This window comes from Echinops telfairi, unplaced genomic scaffold (assembly GCF_000313985.2).
Source record: "Echinops telfairi isolate 266 unplaced genomic scaffold, ASM31398v2 ScPeMD7_7469;HRSCAF=8507_0, whole genome shotgun sequence".
Lineage (NCBI taxonomy): Eukaryota > Metazoa > Chordata > Mammalia > Afrosoricida > Tenrecidae > Echinops > Echinops telfairi.
Window position 1 is genome coordinate 37,765,004 of NW_022111372.1, and position 21,223 is coordinate 37,786,226.

The following is a 21,223-nucleotide window of genomic DNA, read 5'->3' on the forward strand; positions in this document are numbered from 1 at the left end:
CTGCGGTCCTGGGGTTAGCAGCCCAGTGCTTCACGCACTAAATCCTAAGCGTGAGATTGCAGGACGTTTCCGCTGTAACCCCTTTGTCGGGAAGCGCATAAACTGCCTTACCACTCGGGGACCGCGGGGTTCCCGGGCTCGGCTTTGCCTAGGGCTCAAGCTGGGGCGGAACACGGGTGGAAGTGAAGCCTTGGGTGGGAGCCACCTTGGGGTGGGCGGGGCCTCGGGCTCAGGCTTGGCCCCGCCCCCGGCAGCTTGGAGAGGCGGAGCTCCGCCTCGGGCCCGGAGCGGTGGCGTGCGGTCCTCCGGCCACAGAGGGCGCTGTAGCGCGGCTGCCTGCGCCCCCGCACTGCCTCCCGGAAGTGTGCTCGGGTGGATTGGGGAAACACACGTGCAGCTGCAGCAATGAAGTTCGCTTATCGGGTAAGCGCGCTGGGGACGCGGCCGGAGACGTTTGGGGGTGTCGCGCGGCGCGTTGGCCCCCACGCCCGGGCCGCCGGCCCCCAAATGCGGCAGCAAAGCGCACGGTCCGGGTTGTGCAGCGCGGGGGGTCGGTGGGGCCGGGGACAGACCGAGCGCGGCGGGGGTGGAGTCCAGTGCTCCTCCCTGTCTTCTTTGGGTGGTCCGAGGTGACGAAGGGGGATCTTTAGGTTTTCTAAGGGAAGCCGCGCCTGCCGGGAGAGGGGAGGGATCGTGCCGGAGTCGGACAGTACGGCCCGTGCTGAGCGGGAACTGCAGCGGGAGGGAGGGAGGCCGGCCGGGAGCGGCCGCCGGAGGCGAAGCGCAAGCGCCGCGACCTGGTGGCGTCCGCCTGCTTGTTCGGTCGGGTCATCGCGGGGCGGCACGTAGACTAAGGACAAGCTCGACCCGACTGTGGATTTGAGCATGGGAACCCCAGAGGAGCGAGAAGGAGTGCAGACAGGCAAGCCAAGCAAGGGAAGAGGAGAGGGGTAACGGAGCCCACCCTTCAGGCCCGCATCTCTGCCTTCTCCATTGACTTCTCCACCCTTGGCCCCCATCACTCAGGTAGTGGCCCAGGTTTGCGCTGGCTCCTGCCTCCTCTGGCCTCACGTTGAGCTTTGCCTCTGGGATGTCGTGGAGACAGACCCCCAGGGCTGGCCTTCAGCCCTGCTGCCAGACTTGGGCTTTGGTGCCCAGCCCCAGATGATGTTCATCAACTGGCCCTCTGTCCCAGTTCGTGGGCAGGTGGGGAGGGTGACCCCTCATCTAGCACCTCTCTAGATGGGGTTCCATCTTATCGTCTCTTTCCCACATCACTCAGCCTCTTGAGACGTTTCATCTCTTTCCCCTAGGATAATATAAGAGCTTCTTGCCCACCCTCCCGGCTTCCCTCTTGGTCCCTTCCATCCTTAGAATGGCCCCCAAGAATATGAGCCTGGTCACATCACACCCTGAAGTCCTCCCACCTGGGCTAGAGCTGCAGAGCCTGGAGCAGCGCGTAGCTGTCACCTGAGCTCTTGCTCTGCTGGCCCTCTTCTGGGGCCTTCTCTGGGTGCCAGCCAAGGGCCGCTGGTGCACATTCTGCTGGGTGGGCCTGCGGTCTCTGTGGCACCTTGTACCCTCTGTAGGGACCGAGTCTCATGTTTGATGGATGCAGGAATGAGTGGGTGTGGCACACTCAGAATTTGGGTGCCTTGAACTCAGGATGCACTCCGAGTGCTTGCTGCTTTTCTGTTGCAACTTTTCTCCCACTGACATGTCATGTGGGCCCTGTGCCCACACCCCAGTACAGTGCTGCTACATCATTGAAGGCTCCCTGATGCTCACGCCTCTGTCTGCCCTTCTCAGTCAGGTTCTGGGCTGTTCCCTTCCCCTTTGATTGGGGTTCCGGCCATCTGGGTACTGAGGAGATCATTGGGGTGGCTGAGGGGCCATGAGAATAGTTGACAGAGCCTGGTGCCCCGTAGGCGCTCTTCCACCAAACACCCTTTTTTACCTTTTCCTGTGAACAGATGCCTGGTCTCTTCTATGTGTAAGAACCGCTTTCTTCACTTTGTTTCCTAGTTCTCAAATTTGCTGGGTACCGTATATCGCCGAGGAAACTTAAATTTCACGTGCGATGGAAATTCAGTCATCAGCCCTGTGGGAAACAGAGTCACTGTGTTTGACCTTAAAAAGTAAGTACGAGAAATGATAGTCGAAGCACTATTGCTGATTAGAGTTTCCAGGCAAGCCGGGGGAAGATGTCTCACGGCTGCCTGCGTCCCCTTGCTTTGTACAAGGTGCCTGCTCGTCAGCACCAGCTGGACGGAGCTTGCCATTTTGACCCTGTTTGATTTCCTCAGCAAAAATTACAGAAACTATTTACGTATACCTCCTACTGTGTGTCCATGTAACGAGACAGATGTATTTCCAAATTCATCTTCCTCGAAACCTTCTGATCTTGAAATTCTCTGTGTGGTTTACCTATCTCTATGGAGACGTGTTTGTTTGACACGAGCATACATTGAGTATCGATCCCAGTAAATCGGCTTCATTTATGAAAGCATTACTTCATTGACAAATATAAACCGAGTCAAAAGGTCCTGAGAAAGTAAGCATCAGATGTTAAAGGTGAACAGCAGTGAAGGTCGTCATATTGAGCGACCCCGAAGGTATGTTGAACTCAATATCTGAAACGCGGTACAGTGTTACATACTGTAAGCTTATATGTAATACCACGTGGCTTCATTGATAAATCAGTAGTAACTAATCATGTGGTGTTGTTCACCTGTCAGCTTGACGCATGTCCATAGAGATGGTTCTGTGAGAAATGCCCGTAAACCTAGTGTTAACTGTTGGGCACCGGCTTTCCGGAGTTGAAGGGCGGCCCTGGGAAGGGGGTTGGGAGGCACATCGTGCCATTGGGTCGCAGGGGGATTGCAGTGGGTACCTAGGTCGTAGACACTGCCCTTGTTGGGTGTCATTGAGTTGGGGCTCACACTTGACATCACTGGAGGAGGGTCGGGCATGCCGCCCAGAGTTGGGGCTGCAGAAGGAAGGGGTCATATCAGGGTGTGTGCTCCAACTGGGCTCTTCCTCGCTAGTAGGCCCCCTGTGCGTGTCACGTTGGCAGCACAGTGAAGTCGAGCCTTCGCCCTGTTGGAGAGCGCCTGGGCTGTTGACCTGCTGGCAGTCTTGTCACTGGGCCCCCTCCCTTCGAGCGAGGCAGGTGACCCAGGGAGGTGCAGCCGGACTCAGCTTTCGTTTGTGGAGGCCTGGCTTGGCTTCCTTGGAGTGTGCTGCCACGTTCCTTTCTTCCCCAGGGGAGGGCTCCCGCCTGCTACTTCTGCCCGTGTGCCAGGAGGCCTGGGCTGCCCAGAGGCCGCCCTCGGTGGTGTTCCAGCTGTGGCTGGGGGCCTCGATGCCCTTTCTGTAAAGTGAGGCTGTGGCAGTCCTTACCTGGGGGGGCCGCTTCCTAACGCGTGTGAGCAAGGAGCGCTCCGGGGCCGGGGGCTGCTACGCTTACCATGTCTAATGCCCAGCATAGGAGTCGCAAAGTAAAATTTGGAAAATGAGATGATCCGAGTACAAAATCAGAATCGAGTTCTGATATTGGTGATAGACTGTATGGCATCGTTTCTGTGCCCACATTGGTACACTTCCTCCTGTCCGTGTGTCGTCGTAGTTGGGCCTTGGGCTTGGGGCCTGCCCCCAGGTCCCTGACATTAGCCGGACGCGGAGTCCTTTGAGACCCAGTCCTGGAGGTGATCTGGGTGCAGGCGCCACGTGAAAGGGCTTTGTGGTGTTTTGCAGCTTCCCTTGCCCTTTGTTTCAGTGGACACGGAGAGCCTGGTCTGGGGGCATGGGAAGGGCTGTGGTGTGGGCAGGGGCTCCATTCACCTCCTTGTGGCTTGCTTTCCAGCAATAAGTCAGACACCCTGCCCCTGGCCACACGCTATAACATCAGCTGTGTGGGGCTTTCTCCAGACGGCCGCCTGGCCATCCTCGTGGATGAAGGTAAAGGCTCCGGCTGGAGCGTGGCATGCGGGGGAGGCAGATAGCAGCACAAGGGGCACCAGGAGCAGCTCCCCACCCTCACTGGGGCATCGTAGAGCCCTGGTAGTGCTTACACAAGGGGCGAGGGCATCTTTTACTGTGGGCTCTGAGTCCTGGTGAAGACGGGGGCCGAGAACTTCTCTGTCAGGGGACCCATGTCCCTGTGTGGTGACAGTGGAAGGTGTCTCTATCGGCTGGGCCCAGTGTCCCTGTGTGGAGGGCTGAGGACATCTGTGGGCCCCACAGCTCTGTAGAAAGAAGAGCCAGGGGCACAGAGTGGCCCCCTGTGGCATTGCCTGGCCTGGCTTTACCTGCTCCGCCTTTGTGCCCTTCAGCGGTCCCACCCTCTGAGCCTCATGCTCGTCTGACAGGGTCCGTGTGGGTGATGTAGGCCCCACAGGTGCAGACCTTGGCCCCTAGGTGCTGTAGGGTTCCTGCCCCTAGGCAGGAGAGCCCTTTGTGGACCCTAGCCTGGCATGGGGCTCCTGAAAGACGTGGGGGAAGAGCTGGGGTGCCCCGTGCAGGCCGAGTTCTCGATTCTGCCGTCTGTATGTGGTGGGGGCGGGCTCTGTGAGCCTGCAGCAGCATGACTGCCATGCCCCCTCCTGCAGGCGGCAACGCCCTGCTGGTCAGCCTGGTCTGCAGAACTGCGCTCCACCACTTCCACTTCAAAGGCTCCGTGCACAGCGTGTCCTTCTCCCCGGATGGCAGGTGAGGGGCTCAGCCGGCCCGTTGGCTGCCCTTGGGTGCTGTCTGGTCCTCCCTCCCTTCTTCCCTCCCTCCCAGGCCATGCCCCCACCCCAGGCTTTGGAGTGTCCCTGCCCCAGAGGCGAGGCTGGAGTCCGTGGCCTCAGTGGCCGGGCACTGCCGCTTTTGGGTGGTTCGTGTGGATGTGGTTGACTCGTAGACTTGGGGAACACTGCCCCCCGCCCCCCGCGGGGCTGCAGTGTATTACGCAGAGGCATGCAGAGCAGGGTGACCACAGGGAAGGGGGGGGGGTCAGCTTTTGGGGAGGCAGAGCCCTTCTCTTGGGAGGTCCTCAGCAACCAACTGTGAGATGTCCGACAGGGCCGCCTGGCTGCTCTGTCCTTTTCTGCTGGTGCCCTGGCCTCCATCTCACCTCCGATTGGCAGGGGAGGTGGCTCGGTTTGAGGGCCCCAGGGGTCAGCCCCAGGGCAGCAGAGAGCTGTCCGGCTCAGCGATGTCCCAGGGTCTCCGGCTGCGGGGCTCCTGAGTCCTGAGTGTGTCTGCCCGTCCTTTCAGGAAGTTCGTCGTCACTAAGGGCAACCTTGCCCAGATGTACCACGCCCCTGGGAAGAAGCGGGAATTCAACGCGTTTGTCCTGGACAAGACGTACTTCGGGCCTTATGACGAGACCACGTGCATTGACTGGACAGACGACTCCAGGTGGGGCTGGTGGGGGCCGCGGCGAGAGCCAGGGCTGGACGTGGTACCCAGAAGTGTCAGTGTGGCATGTTACCTTGTGAGGCTCATCCGGCCTGCATGCAGCCCATGCCATGGGGAAGGTGGAGGAGGGTGGCTGTTGGCCCTGGGCTCTGCCCGGTCCCCAGACAGTCGTCATGGAAATGAGAGCAGTCTCCATCTGGGGGAGAGATTCCCATACGTTACAGTGTCAGAGTCTGCCGGGCACTCCCTGACCTGTTTGTATCAGCAGGGAGAAGGGTGAATTGTCCCCCAAAAGCTCACTTGTGTGGGTGGAGCCCCTGGGCAGCTGCACGTGTTCTCTGGGCGAGGAGCTGGCTCTGTGTTGTACTCAGGGCTGTAGGCAACCACGGCTCAATGCTCTTGCTCAGCATCCAGCGGAGGCCTTGGCACCCTGCTGGGTCCTGGCCCCGTGTGAGGCTGGAGCCCCTTGTTTCCAGTCCAGAGCACACAGTGGCTCCCTGTGTTCACCCTGTGCTAGGCAGCACTGCTGGCTAGCCACTTGGCCACCCCTCCAGGCCTCTTCACCCCGGTGAGTTACAGCCTCTTACCTTGGGCATCGAGAGGCCCTGAGTTCCCAGCATTGGCCTTCTCCAGGTGAAAATCAGTCTGCACTGATTGGCTGGGACCAGGTTCTTCCCATAGCCCTGGACCGGCCTGGCGTGTGGCCCTCAGCCCACTGATCACTGTGTGTGCGTTGCCACCTAGCGTGAGGCCCAGGACCCGGTCCCGTTGAACCGGCCTCTGTGCACTGTAGTACCTGCCACCTAGGAATCACACCGGGCAGGTGGATCTCTCACCTGTGACGGCCGCGGAGCCGTTTCTGAGCCGCTGCCTCAGGTAGCCTTGCCTACCACATGCCGCCGAGAGCCTGCTGAGGCTGCGCTGCTGCCCCCTCATTTCCAGGTGCTTTGCAGTCGGGAGCAAGGACATGTCCACCTGGGTGTTCGGGGCCGAGCGCTGGGACAACCTCATCTACTACGCGCTGGGGGGACACAAGGACGCCATCGTGGCCTGCTTCTTCGAGTCCTCCAGCCTGGACGTAGGTCCTTGTGGTTCCAGCACTTCCCTCTGGGGTGAAGCCGGGCTCTGGAAGACCTGGGAGGAGGTGGTGGCCCCCATGTGGCCTCGGGAATGCTGCAGGGAGGGGGGTGTGTGGCAGGACCGGCGCTGGGTCGCAGACCTGGGCCGGGAACTCACCCGTGCCTCCCCTGGCAGCTGTACACACTGAGCCAGGACGGAGCCCTGTGCATGTGGCAGTGTGACACGCCCCCGGAGGGCCTGCGGCTGATGGCCCCCCGAGGCTGGAGGGCAGACCTGCTGCAGCGGGATGAGGAGGAGGAGGAGGATGGGGAGAAAGAGACCACAGTGCAAGGGACGGCCACCCCGTCAGAAGAAGAGCGGAAAGGAAAAGTGAAGTACACACGGCTGGCCAAGTGCGTCCGTCCCTCCGGTGCCCCGACGGGGCGGATGTGGGACAAGAGGACCTGCCTACAACGTCGTCCCCTGTAGACAGGGCACAGCTCTGACAGCGCACAGCCACAGCAGCTGTCTCGTGCAGGGCAGTCAGGGTGGCGGGGAGGGCGGGACGTGGCCCCTGCCTGTGGTTGGCGGTCTGGGGCTTCCGAGCCGAGGACAGGCAGGAGGGTGAAGTTAGGTGGTTGGGACGAGCTCCTGTCCTGGCTGCCTGTTCCTGGCTTGCCACACCTGTTGCATCTGTCGTGGGAGCCTGCCCTGCACTGACACTCTGTCGAGGGGTACCTGGGTACCAGCTAGGGACTCCCCTGGGGCCGGGCAGAGCGGACCTAAGGGACTTGACCAGTGAGGTGAGCAGGTCATTCAGAGGGGAGGAGACACCAGGGCAGTGACAGACAGTTTCTGTCCGGGTCCTGACAACCTGGGGACGGGGCGGGCAGGCGAGCCACCTGCTGGCCCCTGGGCCACTCTTCCTCATTGCCTTCACCCAGGTACTTTCTCAACAAAGAAGGGGATTTTAACAACCTCACGGCCGCAGCCTATCACAAGAAGACCCACCTCTTGGTCACTGGCTTTGCCTCGGGAACCTTCCATCTGCACGAACTCCCCGAGTTTAACCTCATCCACTCCCTGAGGTGAGCTGCTCCGGAACCGCTGTGGTCGGGTGGCTGTGCCCCCAGGAAAAGCCCGCAAAGCCCTGTGAGGTGGGTGCAGTGCTGCCTGTGGCCAAGGGGCCGGTAGAGCCAGGGTGGCTCGGGGCTCAGCTAGCTCTGGTGGAGGCGGCACGGGCCGAGCCTTGAGGCCGCCTCCCTCGCACGCTCACTGCACTTCGGCCCCAATGAGTGTGGTGCTTTATGTTTCTTCTGTTCATCTTGGGGTCAAGGACTTGGCGCTCGGGCCTTGTGGAGTCGCGCACTCCCGGGGCTCAGAGCAAGGCTGTGCCCTGGGTCTGCTAGTCTGACGGTGTCTTAGTCTAACGTGTGTGCGCGGGGTTGCACTGGCTCCAGGTGTCAGACTGTGGACACTTCCAGGCTCACCCTGTCTCCACCCCACCCCTTCCCCAGCATTTCCGACCAGAGGGTCTCATCTGTTGCCATCAACAGCTCTGGGGACTGGGTCGCCTTCGGATGCTCAGGTTTGTTGGGGGTCAGGACACCGGCCCCCCCGCCATGCCCATAGCGCACCCCTGGGCCCTCCAGGCTGAGGTTGGAGCTCTGTGGGTCCTGCTCCGTGGCTGGGAGTGGAGGGCCATGGGGGGAGTGGTGACCTGTAGGGTGGGTGTGGGCTGCTTCCACTCAGTCTCACGTGTTTGATGTTCCCTGAGTGGGCCAGTCCATGGCTGCCATGGGAAGTGAGGTCTTGAAGCACCCCGAAATCTCTCATGAGCTCTGGTCTTGGGCTTGGCCTTGCCCCCAGCAGGTCTGCCGGTGGCCAGGTGTGGGTGCCTCTGCCGCAGGGTCCTGTGTGGCTGGCTGGACCTGGGGCAGCAGCTCTGCAAGCACCATGGCCCCTACTGACTAGGCAACTGGCCATGCCCTGCCCCAGACGTGCAGTCCTGTCCACAGGCAACGCCCCTCGCTGACTTCCCCAGCCCTTTCCCCACCCCCTTCAGGCATTGCTTTGGGTGGGAGCTTGCTGGGTCAACACCGTTGGGAAGGTTGCCATCAACCTGTGCCCATGCCCCGTGTGCCCGCAGGCCTGGGCCAGCTGCTGGTGTGGGAGTGGCAGAGTGAGTCTTACGTGCTCAAGCAGCAGGGCCACTTCAACAGCATGGTGACGCTGGCCTACTCTCCCGATGGGCAGTATGTTGCCACCGGCGGGGACGACGGCAAGGTAACCCTCACGACCCCATGACGTATGCGGCCCGTGGTGGGCCCGGTCAGCATGGGGAGAGTCTGTTGGGGCCGGGGCCTGGGCCATGACTCACGGTCAGTCAGTGTGAGGAGGGCCTGGCTGGGGGCCCGGGACCCAGCAGCACAGAGTGGGACCTGGGGGCTTCACACACCCCTTGTGCCTCCCCCTCCCCTCCCCCCGCCCCAGGTGAAGGTGTGGAACACGCTCAGTGGCTTCTGCTTCATCACCTTCACGGAGCACTCGAGCGGGGTCACTGACGTGACCTTCACAGCCACCGGCTACGTCATTGTCACCTCGTCCATGGATGGGACTGTGCGCGCCTTCGACCTTCACAGGTGACAGCTTCACTCCAGAGGCGGCGTGTGTCAAGCCACCTCCTGGGGCGTGGGGCAGCACAGGTGCCCTCCCTCCCCCACCCTCTGTGCAGGCCGTGCGTTTGAGGGCCGTCCGTGATGCCTGCCGTGAGCTGAACCTGCCGTCCCTCTCCCCGCAGGTACCGCAACTTCCGCACCTTCACGTCCCCTCGCCCCACGCAGTTCTCCTGCGTGGCTGTGGACTCCAGCGGGGAGATCGTGGCCGCCGGCGCCCAGGACTCCTTCGAGGTCTTCATCTGGTCCATGCAGACCGGCAGGCTCCTGGACGTGAGTGGGGGCACTGCCCGGGACAGACAGGTGCCCACTGAGCCCTCTCACCAGAACAGCTCAGCTCGCCCGCACCCAGAGGCCAGGCATCCCCGGCTAGTGCTGTGTGCAAGTGGCAGTGCTCTGGGGCAGCCCAGGGATGCTGGGCAGCTCCCCTGAGTGCCCTGGCCTGGTCTCCGCAGGTTCTGTCGGGCCACGAGGGGCCCATCAGCGGTCTGAGCTTCAACCCAGCCAAGTCCGTGCTGGCCAGCGCCTCCTGGGACAAGACGGTCCGCCTGTGGGACATGTTTGACAGCTGGCGGACCAAGGAGACCCTGACTCTGAGCTCTGACGGTGAGTGCTGTGCGCTGGTCCTGAGACCAAAGGTTAGGGGTGTTGGGTGGGGATGTGGGTGGTGACCGCCAACTAGGAGTCGGAGCTTGTGGGCAGGTCAAACCAGTGTTCCTTAACCTGGCCCTGGGTGCAGGCTTGGCAGGCCCCACGCTGGGCCCTGAGCTCAGCTCCTGAGCTCCATCTCTCTCTAGCACTGGCCGTGGCTTTCCGCCCTGATGGCGCGGAGCTGGCTGTGGCCACACTGAACTCGCAGATCGTCTTCTGGGACCCCGAGAGCGCGGTGCAGACGGGCTCCGTCGAAGGCCGGCACGACCTCCGATCGGGCAGGAAGGAGCTGGACAAGATCACTGCCAAGCACTCGGCTAAGGGCAAGTGAGTGTTGCCAAGGTGGGGTTTCTCCCAGGACCCCTCAGGCCTGAGACCCCAGCGGCAGACTCTCAGAACGCCTGTCCTTTCTGGCCTCACTCGTTCCTGAGATGGGGCCTGGGGTAAGGGCCCAAACGAGGGGCCGAGCCACTCCGAGGTAAATTTGAGGCACGGAAACCCAGCACGAGAGGGTTTGAACTTACAAAGGCTTTTGAGCAAAACTAGTCGTGCAAGTTCTTACCAAACAGGGAAAAAACGATGTCTAGCAGAGTCTGACCTCTGGGGTCATCAGGAGAAGGAGAATCCAGCTCCAGGTCAGCCCAGACACATGCCTGAGCGGCAGGGCTCAGACGTGCCCCCACCTGCTTGCTTCCTGTGTCAGTTCTGGCCGGCCGCCCCTGCCCCAGCACCTGGGTGAGGTGCTTCTTCCCAGGGAGGAGCACTTTGCTCCTGGAAGTCAGAGGTTACAGTTCAGAATCACATGTGCTCAGGCCGGTTTTGGTTTCTCCCTTCTCAGCTGTGCCCACAGGACCCTCTGTTTGGTCCCGGGCCTCTCGGCCACATGGCCCCTTGTCCTCTGGCCTGCTCAGGCAGCATTATTGCTCAGGCAGCATTACAAGCGCTTTTTGCACTGCTGCTGAGTACCCCAAAGTCCCGCCTGCAGGAAGTAAGCTCGGGCTCAGCAGAGCTGCTCTTCAAGCAAGCCTCCCACCCGAAGACGCTTGCTTTACTCGCTCCGTGGGCTGGGGAGCTCACTGCTCCGGCTGGTGCACTGGCTCTTGGCTCTTTGGTGTTGCCGCTGCTGCTTCTCCCTGTCACCCTCTGGGTCACGGCTCCCTGTCCTCAGATCCAGGAGGTTCAGCGTGCAGGGTTCTCAGGGTCCAGAGGATGTGTGCCACTCCTGGCTCTTCATTCCTGGTGATGGATCCCCTCTTGTAGCTTCCGAGACGGTTCATTTTGAACCTAGCAGGATGGCAGAACTGACCAATCCCCTGGCCAAGGGTCCACATTTTGCAATCTCAAGTAGCGCTCTAGACAGTCCGTCACAGGCGATCTGTACAGCCCTGTCTGTCAGTGTCAGCTGAGCTCCTTTGATGAAATGCCTTTGTCCTCTGAAAATCCAGGGACAGCCCCAGGGCTGTCAGCCTGGAACGCAGCACCCACACCCTGCTGAGCTGGGGCATCATTTGGCCTACTCCGGGCCAGCATGCTCTGTGTGACAGCCACTTCATCCCTCTGACTCGGGGCAGGATGCGGGTGCTGCCACGCCCCTCGCATGCTCAGTGACGGGCGGGGCAGCATGCCACTAGAGCACTGTGTTCACTGGGTCCTGGGCATGCTTGAGCCAAAGCGCAGAGGAAGCTTCTCCAGACTTGGGTTCTGTGATTTCTGTCACCACGGTTTTTCCAGCTGAGGTTGGCTGCCCATGCGGGCTGGTGTGATACTGGGCACCCAGGTCCCAGCCCGCCACGCGGGTTCAGGAAAGTCTGGGAGCTTTGGCACCTCCCAGACCCCTTCATCTGTGCTGCTTCTCTTGTCTCCAGTCGGCTCTGAGCTCCGTCGGGGGTTTATGTCCTTGCATTCAGTCCTGGGTGGGGGTGGGGTGGGGGGGTGTTGTCAGCAGGTTCTGAGGAGTGGCGTTGCTGGGTCATGTGGTAATTCTCGGTGTTAGCTGTGTAAGGCACCGCCCCCGTTGTTTCCAGGGCTGCGATGGTTCACATCCCCCCAGTGTGGTGTCTCCACAGCCAGGCCAGCACTTGCTGCTGTCTGCCTGCCGTATTGTGGCCGTCCTGGAGGGGGTGGTGAGGCGGGAGCTGGGGGTGGTTTTGGTAAGTTATGAGCCAGTCCCATCTCTACTAGGAAGGGTCTTCATCCAGGCAAGGCGGGTTCATTCTGGCTTGCCGAGGTCTGTCTGCTGGCTCCCCATCCCTGGTCAGACATACGTCCTGCACATGTGCACACGTGTCTGCGCCTCACTCCTGCCCGTGTTCTCACTGCCCCAAGGGTGTCCCACCGAAGAAGAAGCATTGTTAGATTGGTCAGATCAAGCCTACTTCTTCTCTCCTCTCTAGCTGCTGGTGGTTGTGTGCTGGGCTACAGACTGCAAGGTCAGCAGTTTGAAACCCCCAGCCGCTCCTCAGAAGGAAAGTAGGTTTTCTACTCCTGTAAAGCGTTACAGTCTCGGAAACTCCACAGGCAGTCCTGCCCAGTCCCGTGGGGCCCCTGGGAGTCGGCATCCACTCGATGGCAGTGGGTTTGGTGCCCTGGCTCTGTGTCCGTCCTGTGTGGGGCGGTGAGCGCCCAGATTCTGGTTTCTGCCCTACCAAGTGCATGCCACCAAGGGGACCGCTCTGAGCGCTGGAGGCCAGCCTGCACCTTCCATCTGACCTTGGTGGGGCACTGGGCCTTTCCTGGGAAAACCACTGCCTCGGCCAAGCACATCCCGTGCAGCACAGCTCCTGTGGACGGTGCCGGTGCTGGCGGCTGAACTACTTGTCCGGGGAGAAGCGTGCAGTGAGCGTGCAGAGTCTGGTTGGGGCTGTGTGTGCGCGTGTGCTGGAGCACCTGTCGGCATGGCTGGGCGGTGACCCACCTGCGGCCTTGCAGGTCCTTCACCACCCTGTGCTACTCCGCGGACGGCCAGAGCATCCTGGCAGGAGGCCTGTCCAAGTTCGTCTGCATCTATCACGTCCGAGAGCAGATCCTCGTGAAGAAGTTTGAGATCTCCTGCAACCTCTCTCTGGACGCCATGGAGGTGCGTCAGCAGGGCCACAGAGCAGAGTGCACCCCGTGGCCGGCGGCTGTGCCCGAGCCAGGGGTAGCTGGGGTCTGTCATGTGGACGGGCCAGATCACTGCTCCAGGCCAGGGCCCGAGGGAAGGTGGCCTGGGACGCCCTTAAAGGAGTGTGGTTCGTGTTGAGGGCACGTGGAGGGGCGGGTGGTGGAGTGAGGCTGCAGGGTCCCTGACCCCACACGGCAGAGGCGAGGTGTGTGTGACTTTGGCTCTTGCAGGAGTTCTTGAACCGGAGGAAGATGACGGAGTTTGGTAACCTGGCACTGATTGATCAGGATGCTGGGGAGGAGGATGGGGTTGCCATCCCCTTGCCAGGTGTAAAGAAAGGTGAGCGGGATTCTCCCTGGTGGGGGTGGGCCGCAGGGGACTGGCCTCTCCTGGGTCACCAGGGTCCAGCTCGTGGTGAATACTTCAGGTTTACGGAGTTGAGGCGCTGTCACCCCCTCCTTGGGCCTGAGAAGCTCCCCGGGGACCTGAACAGTGCTGGGGCATCGCATGGGTGGAGAGCAGGAGGTGTGCTACGGGGCCTGTGGTGCATGGACATTGGCCAGGATGTCAGGCCAGGCAGAGTCCCTGAGACGAGACACACATGCACATTAGTGACATGGCCCCTGGGGCAGCGTTTCTGCTTACCTCCTGTGGGGTTTGAATGTCTCCCACAGCAGGAGCAGCGTGACAGGCCTGAAGCCCTGGCCCTACACTCGGGCGGCACCCTGCCTGTGGTGGTGCCGGGGTAGACGTCTTTCCGCGTGGCCCCCTTGGGTGCGGGCTGTGGACTGTGGTGCCCACCCTGTCCTTGGTTCTTCCCCAGGTGACATGAGCTCTCGGCACTTTAAACCGGAGATCCGAGTGACCTCACTCCGCTTCTCCCCCACAGGTGAGCCCCCGTAGTAGGAGGGGAGGGACGGGCCGTGGCAGTATCTGCACACGTCCGAGCTCCTGAGAGGTGCTGTGCTGATGCTGTGCCCGGGCCGGGCTGCCCGTGAGGCCTTGCCCAGCGTCTGCCTTCTGGCTCTTTGGAAGTCTCCCCCTGCCGGGCCCAACCCTCCTCGTCATCCATGCCATGTGTCTGGGCAGTCAGCACTCTGAGACAGCTCGGGAAGGACTTGGGTTCCCAGCTCGCAGTGTGATCTGCCCCTGCGGACTCCCATCGTGACTGTCAGGCCAGGTGTCCAGGGGCTGAGCCACCCACCACCTGCCCTCTGACAGCTGTGCCCCTCCACTCCCTTATCGAGTCCTGCCTTGCCACAGAGCCCCATGTGATTCCTGTCTAGCGGGGAGGCTACACAGACCTGTGCAAGCTACAAGTCCAGCCACACTCTTGCAGTGAGGAACTAAGTGGGGGGACACTGGGCCCGCACTTTCTGTTGCGCCTATTGCATTGGGGAGCTTGCTCTGGTATTCAGTGCCTTTCTCTTAAAGTGAGTAAATGGTGAAAAGGAATATTGAGAGCCGGTTGCCTGCCTGTCCCCAGGGCGCTGCTGGGCGGCCACCACCACCGAGGGGCTGCTCATCTACTCCCTGGATGCCCGCATGGTCTTCGACCCCTTCGAGCTGGACACCAGCGTCACGCCCAGCCGGATCCGCGCGGCCCTGCGCCAGAAGGACTTCACCAGGGCCATCCTGATGGCCTTCCGGCTCAACGAGCGGGCCCTGGTGCAGGAGGCGCTGGAGGCGGTGCCCTCGGGCGAGGGTGAGTGCAGGCAAAGGCGGGCGGCTACTCCAGGTCTTCTCCTGGAGCTTGGGCCGTTTGCAGAATAAGCAGGCCTTCTCTCCCCTCCAGTGGAAGTTGTCAGCTCCTCTCTTCCGGAGGCATATGTGGAGAAGGTCCTGGAGTTTCTTGCCACCTCCTTCGAAGTGTCTCGCCACATCGAGTTCTACCTGCTGTGGACACAGCACTTGCTCATGCAGCACGGTCAGAAGCTGAAGTCCCGGTGAGAGCCCGCCTGTGCCGCAGGAGGAGCAGAGCCGGGCTGGATCCCTGCTCGGCGGGCAGCAGGTGTCAGGCGCTGTGTTGTCATCCTTGCAGGGCGGGGACGCTGTTGCCGGCTGTCCAGTTCTTGCAGAAGAGCATCCAGCGGCACCTCAGTGACCTCTCCAAGCTGTACGTGTGTGTGCAGGGCCCTGGGGCGGGGCGACCTCACTGCTGCCTGTCCCTAGGGAGAATAGTTCCCCTGAGTGGACTCGGCTGGACCAGCTGCAGCTGGGCCCGGTTGGGAAAAGCACCACCCGCTTGGAGCATCTGCTGCTGGCACAGGGCAGCTCTGGTGTGGCCACCATGTGCTTGGACCCTGCAGAACCTGGGAGCTTGGCACCGTGTCCCAGCTCCACCTGCTCTCCCTCTGAGCTTGCTTCCAGAGGAGGGTGTGGGGGGCGTGGCGCAGGGGTTCAGCCCAGTGCCTGCTCCCTGTGTCCCAGGGCGTGCAGGGCAGTGTTCCCGGTGCTGCAGGGGCCGTCTGCCTCTCACTCATCCTGTTCTGCATGGCCCCCACAGCCCCCAGCGTCCTGCTGGCTGTCCTCGCTCCTGGGCCGGCCCCATGGAAGTGGGCTGAGGCTGTAGCTGTGTTCTTCTGCCTGAGCCCTGGAGGGGCAGCGCGGGTGCCCAGTTCTCTACACAGGGTGTGAGGGCTGCTGTGCCTCTCCCTGACGGCTGCACACTTTGGGGGCTAGCGTGTGCAGGGTCCGTGGAGGTGTGGTGGGCACAGGGCGGTCTCTGGCTCCCGCAAGAGTAAGCACTGTGGTGTCTTTGGCAGCTGTGACTGGAACCGCTACAACCTGCGCTACGCCTTGGCCGTGTCCAAGCAGAGGGGCGTGAAGCGAGCCCTGGAGGCACAGGGCGGCGAGGAGGGAGCCACCGCCTCCGAGGACGATGACGACAGCCTGCACCTGCTTGCGGGGACCAGGGAGGAAGAAGAGGAGATGCTGTAGGGGCTCTGGGCCCGCAGCACCAGGCCCCCAGACCCAACGGTGTGGGCTGCCGTGCCCCTTGGAGACCCCCTGGGGATGAGAGAACCAGCTCTCCTCCCAAGGAGCCAGCACACAAACTGCTGGGATGGGGGGGGTGGCCCCTCCGGGCCCCTGGCAGCACCTGGACCCAGAGGATGAGCTTTGCGTGAACATGAAAGGCTGCTGTTGGAGCAGCACCTTCTCAGAAGCCCGTGGGAGCCTGTTCATGGAGAGACTGCATATGAGAGCTATTTATGTTTTTTTAGATAGGGCTTTGAAGATAAAGACATTGGGGGTTTTTAGACATAAAGGTGGGTTAAGTCTAAGCTGAATGAAACACGTCTGAGTGTCACAGGTGTGAGGAGTTGCAGGGCAGTCAGCACCTGACACCCCCCCCCACACACACCTGAGCCTGGTGGTACAGGTGACTGGAATGGAGGAGCATAGCATCCGTGAACCCTCTCCCTAGCCATGAGGGTCCCCTCGATAGGGCCCCGCCTGGAGCATACATGAACACAGCCCAAGTGACATGGAGGGTAACTTGGGCCCCGAGAACACAGGGAAGGAGGGGGAACTCCTGGGAGAGGCCTGCCAGAGGGTCCCTCCCTGTGGTACACTCTGGAGGGACTCCGAGTGGCTCAGACCAGCATGCCCATCCCTCGTGCTGATGCCTGCAGCTGGGGACTTGGCAGGTATGGGCGGTGCCTGCCCAGCCCGCTGCTCCCATCGCTACCTTTTACTGATGAGCAAGGACCCCCTGGCATTGGGCCATGACCTGTGCATGAAGCCCCATGCCTGGGCAGCTTGCGGCTTTTTGCACTGGGCCTGCTGAGAGACTTCAGTGTCGCTTTTGCAGTGGGTCCACAGGAGGTGTTGGAACCCAGACTCCCAGGGGAGTAGCTGGAAGTCCTGGGAGGTCCAAAGCACCCACTTTGCCAGGAGGAGCCGGCGAGGGCGCCGACCCAGGTTCCAGAAATGGAATTTGAGGCCTTTCCAGTTGCCTAGGCTCCCACCACCACAGACCCTTGTCACTATTCTGAGCGAAGCCAGGGACCCCTGGGAGGCAGGCCAGCAGGGCTTCCGTGAAGCCGCTGTCTGCCCACATCCAGGGATGAGAAGGGGCCAGGACCGCACGCATCCCTCCCTGCTTGAAGCCCGATTGGCTGGCTGCTGGTGGGGTCGGGGAGCCCGTGCGCAAGAACATTTGGAGTGAGTTGCTGAGCATCTCTGGACCTCCCTGGACCCCACATTCCCTCACCGAGCTACCCTGACACTGCATCCCCACTTCCTCTTAAAAATTGAACGGTTCTGTTGATTCTCAGGGATGTCGCAATTTAGTGTTCTTTCCATCACAAGTTAATGCCAAAGTGGTAGCTCTTTTTTACTGAAAACGTGGGAGCCCGTAGTGGTTTGGCCAGCCACCCCTGTAATCACATCCCAGTCCACAGGTGCCAGTCAGGATCCAGATCTGAAGGGCAGAAGCCGCCTGATTCTCAAAGGCGTGAGGGGCCAGGACACCGCATGGCATTGTTCTTCAGGGTGCAGGTACAGAAGCGGAGGACAAGGATGGTGAAACACCCCAGGCTCTTGGTTGTAGCACCCCTAAGAGTCTCACATCTCTTCTACTTCCCACTTACCCTTTCGAAGACCACTAAGACTGCACAGGGGACCACTTGAGTATCAATAAAGGATAGTAAGTGCAGTGGATTGAAATAACCCAGTCTCAACACTCAGAAAATGCTGGGGGGCAGAGTCAGACATGTCTCCGGTCGCTAGATGAGCTGAGTGCTGGAGGATGGGGGGACTCTCAGCTGGGCCCTAGAGGGTCCAAATATCACCACTTTGCCATGAGATGAGCAACTTCTGTTGACAGCATCTGCCACCTATGGGCATTCTTAGCCAAAGAAGACAGAAGTGCCGTTACATCACAGCGATGGGGCTGGCAAAACCCAGAGGAGGAACTCGGAAAGCCCAGGAGCCACTTTAAGAACCCTTGGAACCCTGGGTATCCTAGCATGAATGAGCATGGTGACGATCGTGAACTTGAGTGTAGAGCTGATCCACCACCACTGTCTCCAGATGCCCAAAGCTGGCCATCCAGTTGAATCTGACTCTTACGACCCTACGGGCCAGAGTAGAAGTGCTGCTGTAGGCTTGCAAGACTACAGCAGAAAGCCTCATCTTTCTCCCATGGAGCAGCTGGTCGTTTTGAACTGCTGACCTTGCAGTTAGTAGCCCAAAAAGTAACCTGTGCCAACAAGGTTCACGCTGCACACACACCACCCCCCTTTAAAATCATTTTATTGGGGCCTTGTACAACTCTTACTACAATCCATACATCCATCCACTGTATGTATCAAGCACATTTGTTAACATTTTCAAAACATTTTTCTACTTCAGCCCTGGTATCAGCTTCTCATTTTCTCCCTTCTGTTCATCATGAACCCTTAGTAATTTATAAATTATTTCTTCATGTCTTAACACTGACTGATGTCTTTACCCATTTTTATGTTGTTCATCCCCCAGGGAGGGGGTTATGGGTAGATCATTGTGATCCATCCCTTTCCCCACCTTCCCCTGACCCTCCTGTTATGGCTACTCTCATTATTGGCCCTGAGGGGTTCATCTGTCCTGGATTCCCTGTGTTCCCAGCTCTTATCTGTACCCGTGTATAAGCTCTGGTCTAGCCAGATTTGTGAGGTAGAATTGGGGTCAATTGGGATGGTGGGGGAGTATTGAACAACTAGAGCAAAGTTTCATCGGTGCTATACTGCACCCTGACAGGCTCATCTCCCTGCAAACTTGTAAGGGGATGTTGAATTGTCTACAGATGGGATTTGGGTCTCTACTCTGCACTCCCCCCTCATTCACAATGATAAGATTTTTTTGTTCTGGGACTTTGATACCTGATCCCATTGACACCTCATGGTCACACAGGCTGGTATGCTTCTTCCATGTGGACTTTGTTGCTTCTGAGCTAGATGGCCACTTGTTTATCTTCAGGCCTTTTAAGACCCCAGACGCTTTATCGTTTGATAGCCGGGCATCATCAGCTTTCGTCCTCACATTTGCTTATGTACCCATTTGTCTTCAGCGATCACATCATGGAGGTGAGCATCATGGAATGCCGGGTTAATAGAACAAAGTTTTCTTGCGTTGAGGGAGTATTTGAATAGAGGCCAAATGTCCATCTGCTACCTTAATACTAAACCTCTAAATATATGCACATAGATCTATTTTCCCATCATCATATATTTACATTGTATATGCCTGTATTTAGACTTCTGTAAATGCCCTTTGCCTCCTAGTTCTTTCCTCTATTTCTTTTTATTTCCCTCATCCCACTATCATGTTTAGCCTTCATTTGGGCTTCAGGAACTCCTCTTGGTTACATTGTCCTTGATCATGCCCTATACCAGGCCTCCTATGCCCTCCTTGTCGATTTTAGATCACTTATTCCCTTGTCCCTGGGTTTGTTAACACTGAGAGGTCAACGCTGAGGCAATGAACCGAGATAGAATTGAGACAAAGGACGTGAAGACTGGCTTTATTAGGGTAGGGAAAGAGCTCCCGGGAGGGAAGGGAGAACAGAGGAAGGGATGGGAGCATTTCGAGCTCTTGGGCAGTTCCAAGACCTAAGAGTTAGGTCAGGGAAATTGTACCCATTGGTGGAGCAGTGAGATATTTGTAGGATTTGAGTCAGGGAAATAAGCAAATGAGGTGAAGAGAGCTGCTGGTGCTTGTGCCTATAAGAAGGAGGCTTCCTGGTGTGCAGCTGCAGTCTGAGCCCTTCCCAGACCAGCTTCTTGGAATGTGGGGGAAGAGGCTGATGCCTGAGGTGGTAATCTTATTGAAAGTGGATTGTTTTTGTTATGTTAAAAGACAGGATTATTGTGGGTGCATTTTAAGTCAAATCTCTGGAAATAAAAAAGGCATTAAATAAACCAGCCATGGAAGCAGAGTTAGATGCCAAGCCACAAGATGACCCAGGTGCAGAACCTGAAAGGCGTCCTGGTGGCGTGGTGTGTAGTGGTCACACTGAGCAGTTTGAAACCACCAGAGTCAAGGACCTTGTTCCAGAGCTGACAATGGGGCTCCCCTACAGTCCGAATATTGAATCCAGACTTTCAGCCTCCTAGTTAGTGAGAAGATTAAAACCACCCTCCTTGTGGTATTTCTGGTGTACCAGTTGTACATGGCAACTTACCTTTTAGTGGTTCTCAACCATCTGTGATTTTTTTACCAACCCCGCCCATCTTTTGATGCTGCCACCTGGGAATTTGCTTCCCCCTCCTCCCACACCCTACCTTTCCGGACTAAGGTCCAAAGTGCACCTGCCCCAAGCCATGGGGGGTTCAGGGGCCTCAGATACATGTGAAGGTTGGGTACAGAATAAGGAAGACCAAAGAAGAATCAATGCATTAGAATTATGGTGCTGGCAAATAATACTGAAAGTACCACAGACGGGCAGACCAATTTTAGAAGTACAGTCAGAATGCGCTTTATAGGCAGAGAAGACTTTGTCGTAGGCACTTTGGACAGGTTCAGAGAGACCAGTCCCTGGAAGACGTCATGGGTGAAGCGAAAACAAAGGCCCTCAAGGAGATGGATCGAGAGTGGCCGCCACCAGGGCCCCAGTCATAAGATCAATTGGGAGGGTGTCCCCGGGGACCCCTGGCAACGGCGGACTTGGCCGTCACAACTTGGGAAGAAGGAGCTGTTAGCACTACTGGTTTGTAAAGGCCAAGACGATGCTGAGCAGCTAGTGTGTGGAGTATGCCCCCACAACCGAGAACTTGGCCCACAGTGCAAAACCCCATTTAAGGGCTATCAGAGGAGTGAGAATTGGAGGTTCTCGGGGAGCCGCTGTTGAAGCTGGGCGAGAGGCTCATGGGCTCACTGACGCTGGCCTGCTGTTGCGGACGGGTTTCTTTAAAAGGCCTGTGTTAACCACTGAAGACAAAGCGGGTGAATAAGCAAATGTGGTGGAGAAAGCTGATGGTGCCCGGCTATCAAAATATATAGTGTCTGGGGTCTTAAAAGCTTGAAGGTAAACAAACGGACATCTAGCTCAGAAGCAACAAAGCCCACATGGAACAACATATCAGCCTGTGTGATCACGAGGTGTCGAATGGATCACTGAAGACAAATAGGTGCATAAGCAAATGTGGCGAAGAAAGCTGATGGTGCCTGGCTATCAAAAAGTATAGAGCCAGTCGGTGTGATGTAACAACGATGAAAAATACAACTTTCCTCTAGTTCCTAAATGTTTCTTCCCTGCTCCCACTACCATGACTCAATTCGACCTTGCAAGTCTGGCTAGACCAGAGGATGTACACTGGTACAGATAGGAACTGAAAATCCAGGGAAT

At 58.9% G+C, this 21,223-nt stretch overlaps 1 protein-coding gene across 1 annotated transcript; it reads left to right on the forward strand.

Moving 5' to 3' along the window:
* Positions 1–360: 360 nt before the first annotated feature.
* PWP2 (PWP2 small subunit processome component) lies at positions 361–17,173 on the forward strand. Its single transcript, XM_004696898.2, has 21 exons — positions 361–423; positions 2,026–2,138; positions 3,866–3,960; positions 4,611–4,710; positions 5,263–5,406; positions 6,349–6,484; positions 6,661–6,878; positions 7,410–7,553; positions 7,983–8,053; positions 8,615–8,751; positions 8,959–9,107; positions 9,266–9,413; positions 9,596–9,746; positions 9,938–10,118; positions 12,720–12,867; positions 13,125–13,233; positions 13,718–13,783; positions 14,381–14,599; positions 14,690–14,840; positions 14,936–15,010; positions 15,660–17,173. The coding sequence occupies exons 1-21, from the start codon at positions 406–408 to the stop codon at positions 15,832–15,834; spliced, it is 2,748 nt and encodes a 915-aa protein (XP_004696955.1). The 5' UTR covers positions 361–405; the 3' UTR covers positions 15,835–17,173.
* Positions 17,174–21,223: the final 4,050 nt, after the last annotated feature.

Coding starts and splice junctions, on each gene's coding strand:
- PWP2 (XM_004696898.2), top strand. Junction 5,407..6,348: donor GACTGGACAGACGACTCCAG/GTGGGGCTGGTG, acceptor CCTCATTTCCAG/GTGCTTTGCAGTCGGGAGCA. Junction 9,108..9,265: donor CGCGCCTTCGACCTTCACAG/GTGACAGCTTCA, acceptor CTCTCCCCGCAG/GTACCGCAACTTCCGCACCT.